Raw genomic sequence first — 26,846 nt, forward strand, 5'->3', positions numbered from 1 at the left:
CCGCCCCCGAGCGCGATCCCCGCAGTCACGCCGCGTCCAGAGCGACAGGAGCGCAGTCGCCACCTGCGGCCAAACGCTGGATCAGGCCGTATCACGGACGGCCCCGCGGCCTCGCTTGTGACCTCCAATCACGGATGAGCGCCGGCGCCCCGCGGAGCCGGCGGGGGCCGACGGGTGCGCCAGGCGCGGGCCGACTGCGGGCCCGCCGAGCGGCCGGCAACCCCGCGGACTGGGCGGCGCGGCAGGCTAGCTGACCCGCTCACAGAGCGGCCGCCCCATGCGCACCGCCTCGCCCGGCCGCACGCAGAACTCGAACGTCTTGGGCGCCTCGAACACGAGCACGATGGTGGAGCCGAGGTTGAACTCGCCGAACGGCTGGCCCTTGCTGCAGACGGCCGGCCGGTCGGCGTCGGCCGGCGTCGGACGCCAGTCGAAGTGCTCGCCGGGCCTCCAACGGCCGCTGTTGGTGCGCAGCGCCTGGCGACAGCGGGTCACGTCACGTCACGTCACGGCCGGTCACGGCTCGGCAGGATGGCGACGGTCGGCACACCGCCTCAGCACGTGCCGAGGTCGGCAGCGCAGGTCACAGCAGGGCCGGAGGGAGCGTCTGGTGGACGCTCCGCCCGGCCCTGCTGTGTCGCAGTATACCAACACAGGGGCGCCGAATCTGGAAAAAAAATCAGCGGTAAAAGGCCGGGGAATGCCATCACAACCATGTCAAAGGCCATCACAATGACCACGGCATGCTGTTTGCTGTTGTGTTTTTCAGGGCTTGTTCTTTCACTTGATACATAAATGCCTCAGCGTCCTACCGCCTCGCCAGATGTTGGTTAAGGATCTTGGCTCCCATTATCCCAGCGTACACAGCCACCTTTTATGGTGCTATTCTCAACGAAAACTTCATTATTTGGTAAAAGTCGTTTGTTTAGGGAATGAAACCACCGTTGTAGAAAAAGACAGGTTGCACAAAGCAGATGACGATAGATAAGATTCCAAGTCAGGTATTGACTGCAACGCCAAACAATACAGCACGTTTAAGGTACGTGTCAAAGTAATGTTTCATAAAATTAATCACATTGCTTCCGCACTGGGAGCCCAGATCCGTCCCTCACCCCCAACTAAGAGGGCAATAATCAAGCCAGGAGTCGGCGCATCTCATCCTCCGGTGGCGCAGGTCATGCCCTTAGTTTGGGATGATCGGATCACAACAGGCCCCGGGTGACGAGCCAACTTTATGCGTGTGGTGTCGCATGGTCCGAAGACTATGACGCTTAATCATCGTTAACACTTCAGCCATTGTCATGCTCCTGGGCACGAGAACATCTGTTTCGACGGATGAATGACGCTGGCCGACCATTCCCACTCCGAAAACGAATGTTACGCTTGCAAAATTGGACCAACTTTTATAGCACAGCCAGAAAAAACAGTAACTTTTAACGACCTCCCCCTCCCCCACCACACCCACACACGCGCTGCCCCTTACCTCATCGCAGTACACTCGAATCGACCCGACGTTGGTGGCGCCGACAGCGGCAAACGCGAAAAAGCCTTGTTGCCAGCGTCCCGTATAGATGGCGCGCTCGTTGAGGCAGAACACGCCGGCGATCCAGTTGGCTACCAGCGGGCTGACCGAGAGCAGGTCGCCCGGGAAGTGGCGCCGGTGCCGCACCGTCCAGTCGGCCGGCGCGTGGAACCGGTGGTAGTCGCCCGGCGCCAGGTAGATGACGCAGTGGTACAGCGTGTTGCCGGGTGACGTCACCAGCCGCTGGTGGTAGCACGCGTCCGTCCCCTCCGACTCGGCATCCGCCTGAGGTCACGCACTCTTAGTCACGCGGGCGGCCACACAATCCGCCGACCTGACAAGTCTGATCGCCCGTGGACGGGCAGGTTTCGAGCGTTCGCAATCGTGCACGCAGTAAAAAATAGCGGATGTCTTAGTTCAATGAAAAATTAACTACAACACAATCATTCATGCTGAATCGTTCCAGGAAGATGAGAATTGACACCCCATCGAACACTGGCATCTTCAAACGCAGTCCGTTTACACGCTCCCAACTTGTTTCTACAATAAGCACACACACCGTCCACCACAGACATCAGCTCAGTAGCACCTTTCAGTAAGTCGGACTGTTGTCTTTAAAAGCGGACTTTCCAAACTAGCATATAACCTTAGCAAGTGGGAGGGGAGGACGTGGCGCTGACCACACGGCCGTGCAATGTGCCAAATTCGCGATTTTACATTTCACATGGCGTACGTGAAGAGGAGTTGGAGCTCCTGGTCCTCCAGTATTACAGAGCGGTCATTGAAAATAATTTGATATAAGTAGGAAGACCTCACGGCTTCGTGTTCGTCAGCACTATGAGATATAAGGAAACAGCCGAACTTGGACAAACATGCCAGGAGGTGCTGGTTAAACGAAGATAGCGCACAGTCATTGTGATAAACTGTGAGAATGAGAGTGGGAGATGAAATAATGACGGCCATTTGAAGACAATGCCACGCAATCACTGAAATGTATTGATAATATTTGAATCAGGAACTAGTTATGCGACATCTTGAACATATGTAACATTTTGTTTCTGCTGCAATGACCGCTATATTCTTTACTAGCATCTACAGTATACTAAAGGCCAGCTACGGTCAGCATCAAAATCCTGTTGTTTACATAACATGGCTGCAAGAAGGCGACACTAATTGTCTGGGTCGATGTAAAACACTGAGAAAACCCATCGCCTATGTCAGGATTTCATCGTCAAATACAGACAGCAGCTCAGCAAATCCTCCACCTCGACGCAACCATACTGTGCGTTGAACACGCAACCATACTGTGCCCACCCGCCCACCCAACCACCCACTCACACCCACACACCCCATACCCACACCCACACCCGCACACCCGCACACCCACACACCCCCATACCCACACCCACACCCACACACCAACACAACCCCATACACACCCACCCACACACCCACACCCACACCCACACCCACACCCACACCAACACCCACGCCAACGACCGCCGGTGTGATACAATAACGTCAGCGCACATACCTGGGCTTCCGTGTCCCAGTCGGCCGGTCCCAAGAACTTATTGAGCGTGTAGGTGACGCCCTTGACCTGCTCCAGTTTGCCAGAGTCCACCGGACCCAGGTGCAGCACCGTGCCGTCGCAGGGACTGACCTGCCACCGCAGCACAGTCATCATACGCTCAGCTGACGCCGGGCACGCCTTCAGACAGACCTCATGTGCTGGCGGGTGTCTGGTGCTGCCTGACGCACGTCAACGAACGGCACTGCTCCGCACCCAAGGGTTTAGCCGCCAGTTCGCGTGCGCCGGTCCTGAGCCGCGGATGTCACGGGCGAATCCGGTGCCCTTTGCCACAGTGCCGATTCCAGCGAGTCAGTCTGGCGCCCCGTCACTGCACACCCATACGATGTGCCATGCATCGCCACATCAGGGTGGACACCAGGGGAGGTGGGATCCCGCGGACAGCAGTCAGTCAGAGCTCTGATGGGGTGAGGAGGTGGGGATCCCACGGTTTGTCCCCGTCCAGTCATCCGTCCTGAGCTTGGTGCGGCGGTGCGGTCCACCGCGCCGGCGGGTGCGGTGTGCGGCGTGCGACGCTCACCAGGCAGCTGTACGGGTCGATGGGCCGGGCGTCCGGCCGCAGCGCCCGCCGGAAGAAGGCGCCCAGATTGTCGTACTGCAGCAGGTCCGGCTCGGCCGCTTCCTCCAGCTGGCAGCCGAACGTCCGCGCGTACCTGCCGAACGGCCGCCGGTCAGGCCACAGGCGGGGAGGAGTCCCACGGGCTGCGGCCGGCGGTCAGGCCACAGGCGGGGAAGAATCCCACGGACTGCGGCCAGTCAGGCCACAGGCGGGGAGGAGAGATGGGGATCCCACGGACCGCGACCAGTTAGACCACAGGCGGGAAGGAGTCCCACGGACTGCGGCCAGTCAGACCACAGGCGGGGAGGAGAGATGGGGATCCCACGGACTGCGGCCAGTCAGACCACAGGCGGGGTGGAGAGATGGGGATCCCACGGACCGCGGCCAGTCAGACCACAGGCGGGGAGGAGAGATGGAGATCCCACGGACTGCAGCCAGTCAGGCCACAGGCGGGGAGGAGAGGTGGGGATCCCACGGACTGCGGCCAGTCAGGCCACAAGCGGGGAGGAGAGATGGGGATCCCACGGACTGCGGCCAGTTAGACCACAGGCGGGGAGGAGAGGTGGGGATCCCACGGACTGCGGCCCGTCAGACCACAGGCGGGGAGGAGAGATGGGGATCCCACGGACTGCGGCCAGTCAGACCACAGGCGGGGAGGAGGGATGGGGATCTCACGAACTGCCATCAGTCCGAGCGGAAGGCGGTTAGGAACCGGTCGGGGATCCAACCGATCGTTGTCCATTACTGACAGACAAGGAGGGCCTAATGGGGATCCTGTGGTCGGCGACCAGCAGAGCAACCGACTCTGAGACGGGATGGGATAGCTGAGATGTGATGGGATGGCTGAGATGGGATGGGATGGCTGAAATGGGATGAGATGGGATGGCTGAGATGGGATGGGATGGCGGAAATGGGCTGGGATGGGATGGCTGAGATGGGATGCACCAGACGGCCGCTGGCCGAAGCGGCGCACACAGACAGCCTGTGCTAAGGTTGTTGCTGTAGGCTAATAACAGCAGCACACGCCTGACGGACTCCTTTCCCCATTTCGGGTCAGTTCCACGAAAAAAGTGATTGCTCGTTTCATATTGTTACAACTGTTATGACTATAGCATCGCTAGAGGACATCTAGGCATATGCTTCCACTGCTTTGCACAAAATAATCGCAAGACAGCCGGCTACGCAGTTACTCAATCCACAACACATTCACGGCTGCTGAATTCCACCGTGAAGAGAAACGCGGGCGCGGTCGCCAGTGGCCGAGCGCAAACGACTGACCAGCCGAGCACGGGCCTCCTTGCCCAGACGGGCAGGTAGCAGCTGTTGATCCAGCCCCAGGCGCGGCTAAGGCTCCGCAGCGGCAGCAGTCGGTAGGCGCTCACCTGGTCGGCAGCGACACGACACAGCCGTCAGACCCGGCCCGTGAGCCGGGGCCATGACTCACGCCGGCATACCCGGGCCGCGAGTGGCAGGGCCGACACTCGAACAGGGTGGAAATAACACAGACGTGGCTGTGCGGACTAGGGCGAGTACATCTCAAACGGCTGTGTCACAGGTCTTCCCTTCCAGCATGCGGCCGTCCGTCTTCGCAGTTCATAAACACCTGTCACATCTGCGTTGCGTTACACTGCAGAATCCCGCGAAAAGCCTGCAGAGCTAGGCGACCTGATTCGGATTAACACCAGTCCCCCTCCGGTGAACAGTCAACCATGCACTCCGCCGGCCCCGTTGCGGTCTGACCGCCACCATGGACACCGCACCAGTCGGAACGTGTCATCCCGGACGGCGCGAGCACGCCCACGCCCCCTCCCCCTCACCTCCCAAGGCCGAGCGATCACGGGCCCGTGCACGCCCCCCTCGGCGGTGCGCTTGCGCTCGCGCACCAGCACGTGCCGGTACTGCTGGTACGCGATCAGCGCGAACCCCACGCCCAGTGGGATCGGCGTCCAGCGCAGCGAGCGCAGGTACGTGCCGAGCCGCGACGCCCAGCGGGACCCGCCCTCACTGGACGTTCGCGGACCTGCCGACAGAGTGCGCGGTGAAATGCGTCTGATCACAACTGCGTCGAAGTTCACAGCGAAGAGCATGTGAGGAAAGAGGAACATCGTGAATTAAGCGCGAAGAACATTGCATGAAGAACGTCAATTTGCGTCGTTTCTCAACGCTGCTTAAGTTTAAACTAAGCATCGATCTGAGTCGACTGCAGATGTGCGCGCCTACGCTCGACCCCAGTCCGGGCGCCGCTGACACGGCCGGGAGTCGGGAGCGGCGCGCACTCTCACCAGACGTAGAGACGTGTCGGCAGGCGTGTCCCGGTCGGGCGGGCCACAGTGACCTGGTGTCGAGCAGGACGCGGCCCGGTCCGCCGTGGGACCAGCGCAGCACCAGACTGCCGTCCCGGAACGCCATCCTGCCGGGCCGAGGCGGCGATGTCGGACGGACGGGTCCGGGCGGCCCGACGGGCGGCCCACACGAGAAACACAAAGCACATGCAACACATGACACTAGCGGGCAGGCATTTCCATTGGTCTCCACTGCTGGTTGGGATTGGGGATCGGCAGCGCCAAAGCCTACGTAAAGTGACTGAGTCATCCAGAACAGCTCCCCAGTTTCATTTACCATACAACGGCGGCCCGCAGCCTTTTCTAGGCTGCGACACAATTTCAGACTGCGAATCGCCCCCGGTATCCTTGTTTTCTGGATCAGAGCAGCGCCAGCACGTAATCATGGCACTGCAAGCAGGAACGCGCGTTCGGCATTTGTTTCACTTTTCCCTCTAGCGTGTCGTGCTATGACGAGCAAGGACACAAGTTTTGAGAAAAAAAACAGCACAGAAAATTGAGAACTGGTCTCGCAGCGATTATCAGAGTTGAAAACAGTGGTGTGCTGAATGACACTTTTTGTACCCATGGGGAAGGGGAATGTGACAAGAATTCATTCAGATGTTTAAACTGGCGACAAAAACGCTTTTCATGCGTCAAAACAACCCCAACATGAAAAATGGAAATACCTGGAAGAACAGCCGCGCCAAGTACGATATTTTTACGATTTCAGAACTTTTTCGAATTCTCAACGATTTTCTTTCATTCGAAATACGCCCCCGGTCCCTTCCCAGCCATGGCGACTTGGTGACTCAAACGGCGAAGCCTTCGTGGCCATCAGACACCGCTCACGATTACAGCATGCGGTGGTTTGCAGAACCACAGGCTTGTTGTCAACTCGCTTCGGTAATTCCTATTCTAACGCAAAACCAATGCGCAAATTTATAACAATACGTAGTAAAATGCAAAATAAGCAACAAGCAACTTTATGGGATTGTCTACTACGACGTTAGCAGTGTAGTACATTTCGTGGTGACCTGTGGCACGGGTTCAAGGCACGGTGTTACCCGCCCGACAACCTTTACTTGGGTTGTCGCGCACCTCGAGCTAATCCGAGACCACGCTTTTCCAAACCGTAAGGGGTATAATGTCTATCAAGGACAGAATGGTCAACTATTGATAGCGGTGGGTTTCACCATCATCAGAACAGCCCAATGTGTATTCACGTCATGCTGGTCTCCGATAATTATTTGGTACATTTTTATATGATTGGTTTCCGTCGGACTCTGCGGACCCGATTAAATAGGTCCAAAGGCTCAGGGTAGTAGGTACCTACACTACGAGCCACCCTTGGGTAATCCATGCTTGGGTGCACGCCAGTTACATGAAGAATAATGTTTAACAGCGAGCCGGACAATAACCATTCCAAAAGCAGCTCATAACACCCCTTTAAAACCATACCCTTTTAGCAGGAAATGTCTGACAGCGGACATATCGCCCCCAGCTTGGCCAGCGGCGCTGTAAGCGCGCTCCGACGGTGACCTTTGCCTAGGTCGCGCCACAGCGGCCAGCTATTCACTACTACAGACGGCTCGCAGTCGGATCGTTACTGCACGCCTAGTAGCGGTCGCGTGGTGCCCGCAGGCCATGACGTCGGTAAGGCTGGAGGCGGCAGCGGCCGCAGTCGATCACGCGGCGGACCGCCAGCACGGCCGGTCCAACAATCGGCTCCCGCATGCCTGCACACTGGGGCATTTCACGGGGATATCCGCCCGGGATTTCACGGGTTGGGTAAACCCATGCACACCTATTCGCACGAGTAACGAGCTGAGTTGAGTGGATCCGTGGATACCCGTAAGGAATCAATAACGGGCTGGGTTGGGTACAATTTTGGAAACATTATGGGTGAGGCGTTTACGAAATGTTGAGCAGATTCAGAAATCATTGCAAAATATTGCTGATCGCGCTTATTCAAGTCATAATTAGCCCCACTCACACCACTTTTGTGATCATCCACGCAAAAAAGTGAGTTGGGGCGTAACTTTTCCTCCAACTCTTCCACAATTCAAAATTGAAGTGTAGGGGAAGTGGAAGCGGGTGTACAACAGATGCGTACGTACAACTGATCAGGAATGGATAGCAGATGGTAATGGGCACAGGCCAATGGGAAGCAGGTGAGTAGGATAAATGAAACCTTCCCGTGAGGGCCTTTACTCCACATTGGCCCGAGTTTGACAGAAATCTACAGAAATACAAAAATTATACAGAAATCGATCCCGGTAGGAACTGCTCAATATATCTTGCTCACACCCACCACACCGTTCCACACGTCTTGTCTATTCAAGTCTCCAAACACGCTCAGCAACGCACGTCGGACGTCAAAAGCCTCCGCATCTGACGCGCTTAAAGCTCCAGCCATCAAGCTCAATCAATGGCGCGTCACCCCCAGTGATGTCAGCGCGGAGGCTACGCGCGGCCGCCGAAAAATGAACGTCGGCATTCAACGCCCCCCCCCCCCCCCTCACCTCGCGGATAGCAGCACATTAAGCAAGCCCAGCAGGCACACGAGGAGCGCCCGGGAAGCCGTGGTTGACGGCCCTCAGCCGGGCGGCCACGCGGGTGCGCGAAGTGCGCAGCTTCTGCCGCCAGCGCCGGCTGGCGTGCTGCTCCAGCGCGGCCTCGTACGAGTCGCCGCTGACGGCGACGCGACACATGGCGGCCGCCGAACACGTCGCCGGGGTCGACGGGGAGACGGGGAATCGCTGTCGAGTCCGTGTGGGACCGCGGAGAACCCGTGGAAAGTCCGCCGAGCGTCGATGGCGAGTCAGAAGAGAGTCGATGGAAGTCAGCGGAGCGTCGGAGGTGAGTCGGCAGAACCGATGGAGAGTCAACAAAGTCGATGGAGAGCCAGCGGAGCGTGGGAGCACGACTCGGCGACCGGCGGCGCGGCGCGGAGCCCGGCGCGGCGTCGCCGGTCGCCTTTATAGCCCGCGCCGGCTCGCCCGCGTCACGTGATAACGCAGGACCCCTGTCACCGTCCAGCTTGATATCTCGGGGCAGGCTCGCTCGCGTCACGTGACAACGCAGGACGCCTGCCGCCAGCCGTAGGGCCACAGAGGGCCGCGGGCGCTGCACCGCCAGTGCAAGCCTCGAGTTAACGTCTCTAGTCCGCAAACATGTGGATCGACCAGGCTGGTCAGAACGAGTGGAAATGCTGTCACCTAACAGTGCCTGGACGGCCACAGCTGGTACGCCTAGGTGTCTGCGTGGGTACACCTGGCGGCACGATTTATGATCTAGTGTCATGATTTATGACCTGGCGTCATGTTTTACGTTGCTGTGAGCAAACCGATCAATAGATGGCGTAATAACATCGTTTTGACCCCTGCCCAGAAAGAAATGATTCCAACAAAGCCACCGTCAAACTGCGCGTTACAAGCTGCAGGGTCAAATCGGGCCTGAAACAGGTCGGAGGCTGCTGTAAACTTGACCCCATCATTGCGTGTTAGTGTTGTTGCATCATTGCATTGCGTGCGTGAGACCCCATCATAGATTGGCGGCTAGAACGTCGCAACATTTTGAACAAAGCGGGCTTAGAAACTGCCATGGCGTGCACTTATGCTTGACAACGATCAAAGGCTTGCCAATGATCGAAGTGACGCTACAGGACAAGCTGTCTTGGTTGATACGGGATCCCGGTAGTTGCCAAGACTTGTAGCCATTTATTTCGCATGATAACGCATACGCAACTGATTTATTCGAAACAAACTGCACGCCAAGCTAGCACACGCCACATCTGCTGCTCTCGCTCGAACATTAGGGTCCATGGATACGTCCGACTTATATCATTTGCGTCGCTCTGTGTCCGCACTTGACCTGAACGACCACCACGGCGGATTCAGCATCAAATATTGGGAGGATCAAGCTTCAAGTTCCACACCGATCACACAAAACCAAAATATAACGCCCCAAACCGTTCTGCCTTTTCCATAGTCGTCCGCCTCCGCTCCTCATGCCAGTCCGAGAAGCTCGGGCCGGGTGACCTGGCGTCGGGTGACCAGACCCCGCCACCGGGTGACCTGGCGTCGGACCCCAACCACGCCGCCGGGCGACCTGGCGCCAGACCCCGACCCCGCCGCCGGGTGACCTGGCGTCGGACCCCAACCGCGCCGCCGGGTGACCTCGCGCCAGACCCCGACCCCGCCACCGGGTGACCTGGCGTAGGACCCCATCCGCGCCGCCGGGTGACCTAGCACCAGACCCAGACCCCGCCGCCGGGTGACCTGGCATCAGACCCAGACCCCGCCGCCGGGTGACCTGGCATCAGACCCAGACCCCGCCGCCGGGTGAGCTGGCATCAGACCCACACTCCGCCGCCGGGTGACTCGGCGCCAGACCCCGGCCCCGTCGCCGGCTGCTCGCCGGCAGCTGCGGGGCCTCGGCCCGCTGCCCGCCGCGGCCGTTGCCACGACGGCGACCGACCGGGCCGCACCTGTGTTACCAGGTGGACGCCCTACGATGCTTCAGTCAGGTTCCATTGACAGCGCCGCGTTCGCAGCCGATCGGGAAAGAAGGAGGCGATCTGGGGCTCGCCACGGACGCCCCTTCTCCGTCGCGATGAGCGGCGCAAAAATCTCTGCTGGGTTCTGAGGCCAGCTAGCCGCGGGCGCTCGGATCCGTGCCGTACCCCAACTCGCGAGAGCTCCTCCTGACCGCTGGCGCGGAGTCAGGGCGCGATGCTCGGGTTATCTCATCCCTGTCCGGCCCTGGTCATCTGCGGCAGCCGCCGCTCCGTGCCTGCCCCGCCTGGTCCGCTGCCTTGCACGCGTGCGGAACACGCCCGTCACGCCACGACCGGTGTGGCCCGGCGCCGCGTCGCCTGACGGTCGGGGCCGCTCCGGTCACGCGGTTAAGGTCTGGCGCCCGGTCAAGGTCCGCCGATATCCGTCGACAGGCGGCGCTATCCCTCGACAGGCGGCGGTGAACGACCTTCGTCGAAACTGGCCGGAAACCGGGCCAGAAGAGTCGCGCGACGACGGACCGCGGCCGGTCTTCGCCGCAGCAGCAGCAGCAGCAGCCGCGGCCGGTCTTCTGTCCAGATGGGTCTGTTTACATGTGGAGCACGGATCCGTTTGGGTTTGTTTACATGTGGAACACGGATCCGTTTGGTGTCGTCATAGCAACAAAGTGACAGCGGAATGTATAATTGCGCCAATTCATGTGATCATGACTTCACCTCTTGCTAGGCATCGGTCTCATGTTACCGGACAGAGATAATAACGCTCTGCTGCATTTTTTGACTTCGCTGTTCATAATCAGCCTGTTCAAACTTTTACAAAGATTTATCGACGTCCGCGGTACGTCACGTGACCTGCCATCGAGGTTCGCGTGCCTGGCCTAATGCCAGCTGTAGGTGACTTCACGAATATATTATTCATAAAGTGAAAATCAAATCCCCGCTCCAAGGGCGTCGAAAACATCTGGTGCGCACCTGCAGTCAGCACACAGGGGAAACGTGTTGTGTTCTTTGTCTTGTTCTTAGAAAACCTGCCTTTGGAGCGGACTGGGACTAGCACGTTCTCCGTAAAGGAATCATTGAAAACGCATTGCTGAGATGCCCTGCCACGCGACGGAGCATGCTTGAATTCGATTCATCTGATTCAGGACTATCCTGGTAGGCAGCTTTGCAGTTGGATTATACCCGGCTGGCAAGGCGCCTTTCTTTGATACATCTGGACACTAGCTGCTTTCACAGGCTTTGTCATAGCTTAAAAGCTAAGTGAATGAATCGTCGCTCACGCGCTATGTAAGCGTAGAAAGCCTCGGCCTCAAGGAACAATCTCTTTTTTTACCGCCCCAATACGGCTATTCACCTTACATAATTTCCCTTTAGGCATCACCAAAAGAATTCAGCTCGATTCTAACCCGTCCGCGAATGTCCACCACTCACCCGGCACGCATCGTCGAATTAAAACCGAGCGTCCAACCCTAGATTTAACAAGGAATTAAAAATTTAAACATGTATTTGATCCACCACTTGGCACGGACGGCCTTGGGGCCAGACTACTTGCTACATACGGCTTGTTGTGAGGTCACTGATCCCACGACGCCGGCGAAGTCAGCTGAGCGGAAATTATTTTGCTTAGACGCTCTAATTAAACAGTGTCAAAGGACTTAGGGCCATGACACTGCCGCCTCGAGGCAGCTTGACTCTGCTCTCCACTGGCCACTGACAGTGACAATGAAATTATGGGCAAGCGACATCAGTGCTACTTCTGGGCGGACACAGTGAAACCTCTCTCACGTTAGGAGAGGGCCATAACAACTTCTGCTACTCATTTTCAGCCAAAGCTCACAGAGTTATTCTCAATTTGCAGAAAGCTGGGGAGATGGGGCTCATACCCCTGGTCCCCTTTGTTTCTGCGCCCCTGCTTTTGCCAGGCAATATATCTGCCAGCCACCCAGTGCTCAGTCATCCAGCGTTCCAGCGGCTGATCCGAGAAGACAAACATCGCAGGCAAACATTCCAGCTCAACTAACGAAGTACGAACACATTTTAAACTTCCTACACATGGCAGCATCACTACAATCTGGCAGAAAACGAAGTGATCGCCCTATTCGACGCGCCGCTAAGGCCCACACAGGTGGGCCACACGGCCCAATCCGGCGTGAAAGAAATTGGACGCGGCAACACGCTCATTACGTCAATCGAACCACGGATACACATTCCTGGAGCACGCCAACTGCATATCATGGCGCTGATATTTGACTGCGTCCTGACGTCACTGAAGCAAAAAGTTTGTAGGTCATTAAGGGAGGTCTGAAGCCGAGTTTTGTACTGAGCTTGAGTACGCGCATCTCAACCGTTCATGATGCATTTGTTTAAGAAGTGAGCTTGCGACAAATAACCCACGTTGTTGCGGGTTTCAGAAAAGGGACCGCACCACCACTTCATATTCGAAAACTTTTAATGAACCCCAGCTTTAGGACAAATTTTGCACTGGCCTTCAGACGGAGCGAAACGCCCATGCCTCGACCCCTCCTCTCTCGCTTTTCAAGTCTGAAGCTCCAGGCCATGCTCGGCCCCCGTCCGCCAAACATGCTCTTGCCATGAGCGCAACAGCCGTTGTACGACAGCGTGGCCGTAATGGCCACTGAATCCCGCCGCGTTAACTATCACCGTCCGTCTCCATGACGCCCAACGAACCGTCGTTATCACACAAATATCAGCGGTTGCCGCTGGGGCGCCGACGACGGCCGGCGCGCACGAGCTCGGCTCATGATCGGTCGGCCTCGTGTCGCGCCACCTGCCGCTGGCCAATGGCCGGCCAGCCCGCCGACCCGCCGGCGTCGGCTGTACCGACCAGCGGCGGCGCGGCCACTGGCTGCGCCCCCTCACACCGCCGGTGGTCAGAGGTAACCACCGCTCACACCGGCAGGGGTCGGAGGTCACCAACGATCACGCCAGCACGGCTCGGAGGTCACCACCGTTCACACCGGCAGGAGCCGGAGGTCACCACCACTCACATCGGCAGGGTGGGAGGTCACTACCGCTCACACCGGCAGGAGCCGGGGGTCACCACCGTTCACAACGGCGGGGGTCGGAGGTCACCACCGCTTACACCTGCACGGGTCACTATCGCTCACAACGGCAGGGGTCGGAGCTCAGCATTGCCCACATTTGCAGACATGAGGTCACCACCGCCCACAATGACGGGGGTCAGAGGTCATCACCGCTCCACCGGCCAGAGTCGGAGGTCACCCCCGCTCATGCCAGAAGGGGATTGCAGGCCAGAGTGGGTCAGAGGTACGGTGGAAACTGGTGCTTATTGTTAACTATTTTCGTAGTTCCTCATCTTCCACAGTTTAGGATTCAGTTCTGGCATTACTGCATTTTTAGCGCGGTAATGCAAGGGACAGAAGTCGTTATGCAGGTTACCTGTCCTGTTCCACTGACGCCCCAGAAATTTTACGCCACGTCGTATAGTCGTCCACAAATGGACATTGCACTGTTGCAGCAGTTTGCTGCGTCCGCAGAGCACCGCCAGCCCACACCACAACACTCCACACTCCCCAGCCTTTAGAGCCCAGCAACATCCCCGAGTTCACCACACGACATGTCATGACGTCAACGGCTGTAAATATACAGTAAACACGCGCAGTAGTATGTATTTTACTGGCGCGCGGTCAGCTGGCGATTGCCGGGCGTACGCCGGCTTGTAAGCCACGTTTGGGAATAGAGCCAGGGGACTTTCTGCAGAAAGGTCCACAGCCATGCCGGCCTAGGGTCCGTTGCCGTCTGTTGGCTCACTGATGATGCGATGATCGAGCGGGCAGCGTATGTACGGGAATTGCCGCAGGTATAGCTGCACGTATCGTATGTGTAACACTCACATCGCGCTACATGCGTCATGATCTGTTGACACGGTTTTTTTACTCGCGTCGGACGAGCGTCAAAAGCGTTCCTGGCGACGAGCATTCTTGGGGTATGGAGGACCTTGAAAAATAAGAATGACAGAAGACAGTGAAGAACGTGCATAACGATGCAGAAAGTCAAGACGTATCGAAACGGCAAATTTTACACCACTCCTTTGTCGTGCACACTCGGGAAAAAATTGGTGATAAACGACAGCACAATAACCTAATGAAGCACGAAATGAAAACCTTCAGAACTTCTGAAAATGGCCAAGCTTAGGTGCCAACCTATCAATGGTGGGACGACTCATCATTTTGCACCAGCGAAACTTAATCCCAGCGTCAGACTGCCGGCCTCTGAAGGGGCAAGAGGCACCCGCAAGCGCCAGATTGCCGGCCTCTGAAGGGGTGAGATGCACCCGTAAGCGTCAGATTGCCGGCCTCCGAAGGCAACTTAACCATCACCAGTACCTTGTAACAGGCTGGCTCACGTCTCCTCAACGTACCGCCATAAACACGACAGCGTCCCCAGTTCGCGGCGTTTTACCCTGAACCTGCGGTTACTCCCCGAACTGTCACATAAATACGCCCGTTCCTCTCGGTCGACCCGGTTTAATCGTTCCGCTCCGCTGCCTCGGTTCTTTGAAGTATGCTCAAATAGATCCAATGCCTGGCTGGCACTGAAGGTTCGCTGCTAGGTGACAGGTTGACATTTGACCCGCGCAAGAAAAGGGAATCCCGGGAGTGAGCCGTTCCTGAGGTGACAGGGCGTAAAATATACGAGGGCAAGCTATCGATCAGCAATTGAGGCAGACAGGTATGCAGCCGTTGCAGCTAGGATGCTGTTTTTGAGTCAGGTTTGCGGTAAATAACCATACATCGCCTTTGCTTACACCCAAGTAAGAAATCTCAAAACACGACAAAGTTTACAACTGAAATGACATGAGAAAATATCCCGCGCTGGCTATTTTACTTGGTCTTTCCGCGTGCGTTCTACAGGCTAACACACAGGCGATGTTGTTCACTTAAACACGCCCCATATCACCATATCACGAAAACGGCATGACGGAACAGGACTGAAAATCACAGAGTCCACAAAAATCCCGACCGAAAATTCATCCCTGAAAATCACACCTTCTTGGACACTCATCAAGAAGCCACACACAACCACTTGGTACACAAGGCACGTGACTTCTCGGCTTTGTGGTTTAGTGGTGGCATGATATATTCGGATTTTGCATGGTGGTACGCCACAGATTGTGCACAATGCGTGATGGTGTCTTTAACCGTCGATTATGTGAAACGTCATACTTGCATGTTTGGTGTTTTAGCAGCATGTATGGCCTTGATGACTGATACAATTATTGGAACACCTGGCATTTTATATTGAAGAAAGTCATCTCTGAATTGGTATATCCTGTCCCTTGCAGTCCTACCACCATTGGGTTGGCTTGACAAGTCTGAAGATGCTAAACCACGGACTAGTGACTCTCTTTCCTACCTTTTCCACGAACTATGAGCAAAACTATTAGTGTTTCATTGGGCACCCAGCCGCGCCCATTTGAGCGTGGGGAAGCAGTTCACACAAGTTTTGTCAAGCATAAACCCTGAGTTTTACAAACAACAAAAAAATTTCCTGCTGGTCCCCAAAAATAGAAGCCCTTGTATTTCACAAATATCTGAGACGACACGATATCGTGTGCTTTATGACAGATTGAATAGCTGACGACCGTTGCTTATCTACTGGTAATCAAAATACATGATCCGTCACTTTCACGGCCATGCATGGGCAAGGCGTAATTCATCATGCTGCACCATGCATTTCAGACCAGGTTCTTGGACGGTCAACCCCCTGCCGCCGACATCTGATGCGAAACAGCCCGCGTAGCCGACGGCGAATGACGTCCTCTGTGGGGATAGACGGCCCCCAGAGAACAGCCACGGACCACTTAGTGGTGCGAGCCGACCGCGAAAAGATCACACAGTGCTTCCCGAATGGGGCGTCCGTTCCACGCGAGAACGACGGCAGGCTGCTCGGGCAATATCCCATCAGGCGAGGCGCAGAGCAGGGTCAGTCTCAGGACTGGCCCGTGCCAAAACCATGTCAAGGTCGGGTCAGGTCCGACACTGCACTTGAGCTCAACGGGGATCTAGCAGCTGAGCTCAGAACTGGCGCAGCCTGATGTCCTGACCAAATGTGAGCTGATCTCAGCCTGACGTCCTGAACAAATGTGAGCTGATCTCAGCCTGGCGTCTCACCAGTGGAGATCTGGTCTCAGCCTGACGTCCAAACTAAAAGGGAGCTGGTCTCAGCCTGGCGTCTCACCAGTGGAGATCTGGTCCCAGCCTGACGTCTAAATCAACAGGGAGCCGATCTCAGCCTGGCGTCTCACCAGTGGAGATCTGGTCCCAACCTGGCGTCCAAACCAACAGGGAGCCGATCTCAGCCTGGCGTCTCACCAGTGGAGATCTGGTCCCAACCTGGCGTCCAAATCAAGAGGGAGCTGATCTCAGCCTGGCGTCTCACCAGTGGAGATCTGGTCCCAGCCTGACGTCCAAATGAACAGGGAGCTGATCTCAGCCTGGCGTCTCACCAGTGGAGATCTGGTCCCAGCCTGACGTCCAAATCAACAGGGAGCCGATCTCAGCCTGGCGTCTCACCAGTGGAGATCTGGTCCCAACCTGGCGTCCAAATCAACAGGGGGCTGGTCTCAGCCCGGCGTCTTACCAGTGGAGATCTGGTCCCAACCTGGCGTCCAAATCAACAGGGAGCTGGTCTCAGCCTGGCGTCTTACCAGTGGAGATCTGGTCCCAACCTAGCGTCCAAACCAACAGGGGGCTGGTCTCAGCCCGGCGTCTTACCAGTGGAGATCTGGTCCCAACCTAGCGTCCAAACCAACAGGGGGCTGGTCTCAGCCCGGCGTCTTACCAGTGGAGATTTGGTCTCAGCCTGACGACCAAACCAAAAGGGAGCTTATCTCAGCCTGGCGTCTTACCAGTAGAGATCTAGTCCCAACCTGGCGTCTAAATCAACAGGGAGCTGGTCTCAACCTGGCGTTCCACCAGTGGAGATCTGGTCCCAAATTGGTGTCCAAATCAACAGGGAGCTGGTCTCAGCCTGGCGTCTTACCAGTGGAGATCTGGTCCCAGTCTGGCATCCAAATCAACAGGGAGCTGGTCTCAGCCTGGCGTCTTACCAGTGGAGATCTGGTCCCAACCTGGCGTCTAAATCAACAGGGAGCTGATCTCAGCCTGGCGTCTTACCAGTGGAGATCTGGTCCCATCCTGATGTCTAAACTAAAAGGGAGCTGGTCTCAGCCTGGCGTCCTGGCACACCAAGGGAGTGTGCCTGGTGGCACTTGCTAGGTTAGAGACCCTGGGACCCTTGGACCCTGGGTTGAAGATCAGTTGCGGCACGAGGCTTAGCCTGGCGACGAAACAAACCAACTTAAAAACTATATGGTTACCACTAGTATGACGTGATAGCCAAATGAGAAACTGGCAAAGCATGGCGTGGTTACCGACTGACGACATATCATGGTAACCAAATCAAGAAATATCGCAACCTGCGTGGTAACTAACGAGTAAATGAGATCAACCTCAAGCGGTAACCTTCGGGCCAATGCCGTAAGCCACCGAGAAACTGGCCCGCACGTCCCGTGATAAGCAGCTTCAGTGTGACATGATCACCAGCGAGGAGCCAACGCCTGTCTAGCCTGGTAACCAGCTGAGGCTCTGATCTCAGCCCGACCAGGCCCGGAAACCATGTGCAGCCGGTCACACCGGCGCGATAACCAGCCGGGGACAAGACATGCCGCTGACGTCGTGGCTGACTGAGGAGCTGATGAACGAGGTGATTCATCAGCCTTCAGCAGCTACCCGAGCACCGGGCCCAGTCTGATTTGGTGACACTAACGGGGTGTCCCCGGGGACAACACTACCGGGGACGGTGCGTCCCCGCTCGCGGACGTTGTTCAGCCACAAATGTTTTATTCCAAAGCGTGGCTCTCCGCTGCCATGGGGCTCCCCGGAACCGCGCCAGATAGTGCTGCGTAGATCCCGCCCCAAGTAGCCGCACCAGCCAGTGCTGCGTAGATCCCGCCCCAAGTAGCCACACCAGCCAGTGCTGCGTAGATCCCGCCCCAAGTAGCCAAACCAGCCAGTGCCGCATAGATCCGGCCCCAAGTAGCCGCACAAGCCAGTGCTGTGTAGATCCCGCCCCAAGTAGCCGCACCAGCCAGTGCTGTGTAGATCCCGCCCCAAGTAGCCACACCAGCCAGTGCTGCGCAGATCCCGCCCCAAGTAGCCACACCAGCCAGTGCCGCGTAGATCCCGCCCCAAGTAGGCACACCAGCCAGTGCTGCGTAGATTCGGCCCCGATGAGCCGCACCAGCCGGTGCTGTGTAGATCCGGCGCCGACTACGTAGCTGCACCCAAGAGCCGGTGTAATGCGAAACAAGCCCAGAAGAACTCAATGGATACGGAGGACAGCCGGTGTCACCGAAGCGCTAATGACACTGTCATTCTGGGAACAATGCTGGGTTTTAGTGGCGCTACATCCGGGACCAGGTGATCCGGTCCGACCTTCACCGACCGCCTTTCGGTCCCATGAACCGGTTAAAGGACTCGTCCGTACCCAAAGTTCAAGACCTCACACCGCCCAGCCGCAGGCGTGTCCGTCAGACCCCGTCGGCACCGGCCGCCGCTTCTGACCGAGAGCGGCGGGCCGGCGGCACAAACGTGGCGCAGCTCTCACGGGGCGCCCGAGACCGGGACGTACTCTGCGTGGCTGCCGACGCTGCTCGCGCGCCGGCGGCGGCCTGTGCCGGCCGCCGCAGCCGCGGCAGATACCAGTGGGGGAATCGCGCCGCGACGCATCAATCACGACCGCGGAGCCGCCGACCACGCCGCTTCCGGGTCGTGGAGCACGGCAAACGTATCTGGTGCGTCATCCGCACGGAGCCGTCCAGATCGCTGCCACCGGCATCAGCCAGATGCTGGGCAGGGGGCAACGCGGGGTGCGGATGTAGCGTAACAAAGGTGTCTTTCAGCATATCTTCTTGGCAACTAAACGCGACTTAACAAATCGGCATCATCCGCGTTCGGTGCGTCAGCTCAGATCACAAAGAACGAAAACAGGGCGCTGTGCATCTAAACCCCATGAGATTAATCGCATCCCTAAATCGGGAGGTTGCGTTATTAATATTCGGTTTGGGAGCTTGTAAAATCGCTTTCCTGAAGAGCTGGAGAGGCAGAGCTAAAAAGGGAGCAAGAATGTGCTCATTAGCCGATCCCGTTTCTCTAGCTTTCTTCATGTCCGGCGACCATAGCCCGACCCTCACGTCCTTCGCGCCCCACGTCCCCAACGTGCTCTCCAGCCGATCGCCGCGCTCCAGCAGCCGGCGGCGACTCCGCGCCCGTGAGTCGGCGCCGAGGCGGCCGGGGCGTGCGTCACTGCCCCGCCCCGGCGCCGAGGCGGCGAGCGGAACCCGTCGCGGCGCCGGCGGCCGCCCGGAGCGCGGGGCCCGGCTGCCTGAAGACACCGCCGCGCCGCCGGCGCCGGGCTCGTGACCCGCGGCCGTCGACCGCCGCTGAACAGGTGCATGCCGGCGCACGTCGGACCAAACGCGCCTTCGCAGGCACGACATCAGGGTTGAATTGAACCGACCAGCTGACGGAGCTGTGCGGTGACGGCAAAGCGTCATCCCCGCTTCGTCAGCGGTGCGACACCATCGATTATCGGCGGGCGGCTCCTTGTGGCCATTTTCGCCGACGACAAGTCCACGCATTGGGCACGAGGGCACGAAAAGACTGATAAAAACACCTGCTGTCCGTGCTCTGAGACGACGACGCCGGCGGCACGCGCCAGCGACTACACGGCGCGGTTCACACCCGCCCGGCGATCGGCGCCACACGCGATGGCCAGCACGTCCACTGCCTCCCTACAGCCCCGTGACAGGATCCCGTACCAGACAAGGTCAGACCACACTCGGTAGTCCGCTCAGCGGAGGGCGACGGGCAGACGCGGGGAGCGTGGCCCACGTAGCCAGTCGGAGTCACGAGCAGCCATCACCGGTCAGCGTCAGGAACAGCCAGCGCCAGTCGGAGTCACGAGCAGCCAGCGCCGGTCAGTCACGAGCAGCCAGCGCCGGTCAGCGTCAGGAACAGCCAGCGCCAGTCGGAGTCACGAGCAGCCAGCGCCGGTCAGCGTCAGGAGCAGCCAGCGCCAGTCAGCGTCAGGAGCAGCCAGCGCCACTCAGAGTCACAAGCAGCCAGCGCCGGTCAGCATCAGGAGCATGGCTCCACGCTGAGCTCGGGCGCCACCGGCGGCGGCATACTCACGCGGCGTCGGCCTCCTGCACGGGCCGCCACTGCAGGGCCAGCCAGAGCAGCGCCACCAGCCAGCGGCGGCGGCCAGCCATGGCGGCGGCCGGGCGCGGACACACGGCCGTGCCACCGGCGCACCCCCGGCCGCCGGCAGCGATCGATGGCCGCGCTGCGGACAGCAGCGCATGTCGGCGGGGGCGGGGCGGGGTCCACACGCTGGACGGTAACAGCCGACGCCGCGCCGCCGCCCGCCGCCGCCGGCGGGCAGGGGCGGCGCCGTGTCGGCTCCGGGTGTCCCGAAACAGGTCACGTGGTCCGGGCAGGTGCCCAGCGGAGGCGCCCCACCGTCGGAGGGACAACTACAGAGGGGAAGGGCGGGAGAGAGGGTGACGCTGAGGGGGTCGCGGGCGAGAGACCACGAAAATACGGACCCACTACGAGGCAAAGAATGCACGGACAGAGCGGACAGCTGAGCGACAAACACGAGGGCGATTCTGACGACCGCGCGAGGGCGGCCCGACTGCACAGCGTGGACAGGCGACCCGGCGACATGAACAGAACACTGCACAGTGGATTATCTTCACCACCGTCGATGTGCACAGGGGTGGACCGGGTGCGTGTCCACACGGCCCCTGAAGGCCATTTCAGAAGGTCATTACGCGGCCTGAGGCTACAGCTGCCGGGCATCCGGGAGGCCCTACAACTCTCTACGGACCTCTCAGAAACGCCGACCGCGGCGCGTGCCTGCAAAGAGCCGCGCTCTGGCCGGCACATGCTACCAACGGAGGGATCACGCAAGCCACACGAATCGGCCTACATCTGTGCGCTGTTGGTGCGGCACAGCTTTCCACAGGCTGAAGGGCCTGGGACCAGGCCAGCAGGAGCCAAAACATCAACACATCGCCATCTGACGGAAGGGCCGGCTGACACGGCAGACAGGGGTCCGAACAGCCGCCCGTGTCGGCGGTCCGGCGAGCGTCACGCCCTTGGCCGTCCCTTGGCGGGTGCTCCGCCCAGGCGCTGGTTTCGCCAAGCCGTTTGGAGCTTTTGCCCGCTAGAGGACGTTTTCAAACGGTCATCGTCAATGTTCCCTCGCGCGACCCGTACGCTCCGGGAGGGAGTTCAGGAAGGGATTTGTAATTGTAGTGGAGTCGCGGCGGCGTGTCCAGATTCAGACGTGACGTCACCAGTTCCAGGGTTTCGTGTTTCTGTTGGTTTCCCTACCTCGGCGCGTCCGCATCACTGAAATGCGTCTACCGCTCCTCATCCATATCCATATCCATATCCCGTCTGTACCTCAGTCAGTCTGTTCTACCTTCGTCCCTGTTAACAAGCCTCCCCTCCCCCGTCCCTCGCCCCTGGTTCAAAGTCCGTTACCCCCTTCCGGTCTAAATTTGAACTACCCTCGGCCGCACACGTAAACAAGTCAACTTGCTATTGGGAACAGGCGGTGTGGTAAAACGGCCGGAATCAACCACCCATCGGTGGCTAAATTTCAAAATTTTGCTGTTTCCAGTACACGATGCCATGGCGCCCGCCCGCGCCAGCCACACGGCACTCTCCTCCCGTGTTCCGGCACATTCCGCCGGGACGGCCGTCTGTTACGGACGCACGGCGCATCGTCGAGCCGCGCAAGGAAAAATCAAAGCCGAGGACACGGATAGACCGTGTTTCACAGGACGAGCGAATGCTGCCCAGCGGTCAAGAATGACGGCGGCAACATTCCAAGGTGGTCCTCAGGTGACCTGAGCGGACCATTCCACGCCTCATCCGGGCGAAAGCCTCGCACGATATTCCAAGGGCCACCGCAGCAAGCCATTCCACCGGATCGTCCACATCGTGTGCGACTCAGCAGAGGGCCGTGCTCTGATACAGCATTCCGGCAGCGTCTCAGGACGACAGTGTTCCGACGCTGCAGACGCCAGCGCGCTGGGCGGTGGCACGCTACACTCGTGGCCACATGGGGCGGGCCCCCGAGTTGCTATGGGTTGTGGCTCCTCCCGCTAGGATCTGGGTGACTGCGAGACTGCGTTGCCGGTGGTCACAGCAGTTGCACGCGTCGTTAACTAGAGCGAACATTAACACTATTCCGACGTCGCACCCTACAGCATTTCACGACCCGCGTCACGCTAAGGCAACGGGAAATTCTGAAATAACCCTAAATAGCAAACTGGAACGCGTTGGTGCCATGCCGCAACCGTAAGTGGGGGCGATGTGCGAGTGGTGCAGTGACCTCTCATGAAGAAGCTCTATTGGACCTCAATCGGAGCGTGTGGCAAGTCAGTGCCTCGTGTGTCTCTCTCATTCATGCGAGGAGCGTCAAAGGTGAGTATGCCGCTCTGACATGTGCCTCGATTCAGATCCGGTTCTTTTGAAGATGAATCGCTTAAATGGGATGCTCCATGTTTGAGAAATATTAGTGGTATTACCATCAGGTATGATGAAATAAATTTACTTTTAGCCATAGGTATACTTTTGAATGGAAAAATGCTCTAGACAACACAATTTCGCTGCTTTGTAAATATGCTCCTCAATACATCATTGTTCGGATACGTCACCGTATCTTGTACGACACTAGTTGGGAGCCAAATGAGGGCCGTTATATCTGGAATATTGGTCACGATGCAAAATATGAACAACCCAACAATAATATTTTTCTTGGCCTTCATCAGTCGCATGGCTGATGGAATTACAGAGCGTTCCAAAATTCATCCAGTAGGGCGTTGCAGGATGCAAATAAAAATTAATGCCACCAGAATGTTGACTCTCCGGCGGCGGCACCGCACGCGATCCGTCCGCGGTAATCCGTTGTCCTTTGAACCCGACCCAGCCATCTGACCTACTCAGCCATTTGTCAAGCCTGAGGCGCATAGATACTGGTTTAACAGCAGTGCGGTTCGATGCTGATTGGCTGGTTTTGAACAAGGGGAGGGGCGATCGGCAGTGAGCCACAGCCGGGTGTGTAATAGCATGCAAAAATATCGACACCCACGCTACCCAAGTGACCGAACATTAGAACAATGGAATTACGGAACATGAGTGACATCATTATGGCGCCATGAAATGCATGGGTGACTTCGAAATAGCCTCCCCTAAATAGACTACACATCTTCCCGGATGCGCAGCTCAGAACTAGCAGGGTTTAGGCCTTTAGAAGGACAATGGGCGCAAAATGACCTCAGAAGTTGGGTCGCCCTAAAACGCAAATCACCATCGTCTTAATAAGGGCAGGGCTGTAAACTTCAACATATGATCTTCAAGATGGCTAATTTCAGTTCAAACCCCACACAATATGGAACACTCACTTTTATTCTACAAGGACCCCGTACTTTGTTGGTACACACGTTTGTAAGCAAGGTTTTGTTTGTTGCTTGTGTACCGGACAGTAGTATTAGCCCTATTCCTCGCGAAAACGAGAAGAATGGGGTATGTAGCTGGTTCGATATTTCGGCACATGCCTTTATCAGAACAATAGCAGAAGCAAAACAAACAATAGCCTCTGCTACTGCTTCGATAAAGACACGTTGCCGAAATATCAACCCAACTATATATCCATTCTCCTGGTTTTCACCAAGGAATAAGGCTAACACTACTGTCCTATCTATGTGAATAATGCCTCCTCGCTAATGCACTGAACAACTTACGATATTTTTTGCATTGAAAAGAAAGCCAACTCAGGGACTCAATCATTACCCCACCGCTCAAAGAGCCTGATCAACATGAAGAAAAGCTAACATGGGGGCAAAATGAATCACTCCAGTGTCATTCTTTAAATCATTACACAAACAGCATATGTAGAGGAACATCAAATGACGATATGCTCATAAAAATTAATAAATCCAGGCACAACGTATCAGCTCCTCATCATATTATTGTAGACGTTTTCTGGACTTAATCATTCATTTATGAACAGAGGGTTATTCTTATTTAATTATACACATCAGTTGTTCATGCCGATTGACTCATCCGAGATGATCGTGGATCAAAACTGAATGAGCTGAATTGTGATGTGCATCGACAAAGAATTGATGACAAAATGAACAAAATAATGTGAATCAGTTCGAATTGTTCAGCAAGCCATATGGAGGATCGATCTGCAGCATGAATCAAATACAGTTCTGAGCCTGGGGCCCTGTTTCCCATTTAAGTGAGCGTGAAAAGGAAATGTTGAAAAGTATTTTTGCCAAGACGACGACCTCGTTTTCCCGACCCCGTGCCGAGAGTGGCCTGAATTATCTCAAATTGGACCGAACTATTTCTGGTGCCGTCCAGACCACCAGCTTTCCTCCGGCAACTACGGCACCGTCCGACGCGGCCAGCTATCCCCGGTCAGGCGGAATGTCTTTGAACCATCACGATGTTCAGGATGGGTCAAAAGCTATTCCGGCAACTTGTCGAGCAGTTTCGCCCTACTTCAAATTACCAGCAAAAGTCAGGGGCCATAACACATTGGCAATAAAACAAGATGGGGATGGGGAGGGGAGGGGAGAGGCGGCATCTCCACCATGCAGAGTTGGAACCCATGAAAAGCACCTCAATGTATATCATTATGACATGTCTATTGAGAAAAACAAATGCTATCTGATGAGAAAAACTTTTAATAAGACTTAGGAAACCTGCTAGGGTCCTGGATCAGCCAGCGCCCTTGCTGCCTCCTGGTGGTTGTAAAGTGGGGCTTCTGCATACAAGTGAGATTAACTTGATAATGAACACAAATTTGAGGTCCTAATCAATATTGTAGATCTTTGGATCATGGAGCCACTCACAAGCCCCTAGGAAAAATACCAGCTTTGTCTACAGATCTGCATAGTGGTGACTACCCTTTCGCTTACCTGGTATCGCCAATAAGGTCAACAATGACAAAAAGTAAGAATATTTTAGCAGCTGGAAATATGTGCATCACTGCATAAAACAAGTTCAATGTGTTTCCCTTAGCTGAGTACCTCAGAATGTTCCACAAATGGGGTTCAGAAATTTTTTTGACAGATTAAATTCTCTGATGGAGAGGCATGAAGCATGGGCTACATGCTACCATGCTCCCTGAACAATGACAATGAGCTTGGAGTGTTGTGGATCACAGATGCCAGTCAGGGCCTCTGGGGAGTGGTGAATGGGTGGGAAATCCCAAACAGCAACAGAGCTTCACTTCACTAGTGTAATGAAGAGCAGAGATTGTGTCATCTTTATACCAATAGTTATGACAATGGATGTCATTGCAGGGGATGTTGGCTCAGGAGAAAAGCCAATTGCTAAAGGAGCTAAGCATCTTCACTTGACATCTTCTCTTCTGAGCCTAGAGCTTTATGTGGGAGCTAAGAAAATTATAAATGACAACAATGTATAACTAACCAGTTTTTACAGTTTGCTTTCATGCTTGTAATGATATATTTACATAAAAGTGGCCAGAATAAGCTTACTTGCTAATGACAGCAGCTTACCACTTCTCATCCTAATGTAATCACATGTGCCTTTTCAAAAAGGTCATGGAGCCACTCACAATGATGCCAATGAGCCTAAGGGTGATCAACATGAAAGATGTTGATCATTCAGACAACCATCATATAGACCTCACTACTCACCTGTGCAGGTGCTCAGAGCCCCAATTGGGGTACATTATGAGCTTGCTGGTGATATGCATCAAAGTAAGTATATAAGGTTCGCCTTCAGTTGACAGCTTGAAACAAGCCTAAAGAAAGACAATGACTGTTAGATTGCATACAGGAAATTAAAAGACAAAAGCATCATGGGGAAGGGCACATTCACTAGCCAGCAACCAGCACAGCAAAGTGAGCCATCATATGGAAACTTGTAAGTTGTAAGTGTGTATATAAGTACAGATTTGGCATGAAATGTTCTGTGCAGTCTAAGCATGTGATTGAGCATATGATGCAAAGGTTCAAAAATATCACTGGCAGACAATTTATTAAGGAACTCCCACCATTTCCAAAAATAACACACACAAATGGTGCTTATCTTGATTTAGACCTAGAGACACCAATTTTGTTGAAAAAGGTGGTCTTTATCATGACAATTACAATTCTTAGCAGCTTATTCTCTTCCCTGGTGTCATGTACTTTACATATCCACCCACCAACCAGCAGAGCATTTCCT

At 56.1% G+C, this 26,846-nt stretch overlaps 1 protein-coding gene across 1 annotated transcript; it reads right to left on the reverse strand.

Moving 5' to 3' along the window:
- Positions 1 to 218: 218 nt before the first annotated feature.
- On the reverse strand, positions 219 to 26,366 carry LOC119112837 (phosphatidylserine decarboxylase proenzyme, mitochondrial). The gene is made up of 8 exons (XM_037237123.1): positions 26,315 to 26,366; positions 5,955 to 6,082; positions 5,490 to 5,692; positions 4,951 to 5,054; positions 3,634 to 3,766; positions 3,057 to 3,185; positions 1,484 to 1,807; positions 219 to 477 (listed from the first exon to the last, which is right to left on the reverse strand). The coding sequence occupies exons 1-8, from the start codon at positions 26,347 to 26,349 to the stop codon at positions 247 to 249; spliced, it is 1,287 nt and encodes a 428-aa protein (XP_037093018.1). The 5' UTR covers positions 26,350 to 26,366; the 3' UTR covers positions 219 to 246.
- Positions 26,367 to 26,846: the final 480 nt, after the last annotated feature.

This window comes from Pollicipes pollicipes, unplaced genomic scaffold (genome assembly GCF_011947565.3).
Source record: "Pollicipes pollicipes isolate AB1234 unplaced genomic scaffold, Ppol_2.1 Scaffold_7261;HRSCAF=8764_pilon_pilon_pilon, whole genome shotgun sequence".
Classification (NCBI taxonomy): domain Eukaryota; kingdom Metazoa; phylum Arthropoda; class Thecostraca; order Pollicipedomorpha; family Pollicipedidae; genus Pollicipes; species Pollicipes pollicipes.

Bases quoted from the DNA above. Each gene is read 5' to 3' on its own strand.
- LOC119112837 (XM_037237123.1), bottom strand. From the start codon at position 26,349: ATGTACCCCAATTGGGGCTCTGAGCACCTGCACAG. The intron at 6,083-26,314 runs GTGAGTAGTGAG...TCGGCCCGGCAG, and splicing joins GGCTCTGAGCACCTGCACAG to GATGGCGTTCCGGGACGGCA. The intron at 478-1,483 runs GTAAGGGGCAGC...CGCTGTCGCCAG, and splicing joins TTCGAGTGTACTGCGATGAG to GCGCTGCGCACCAACAGCGG.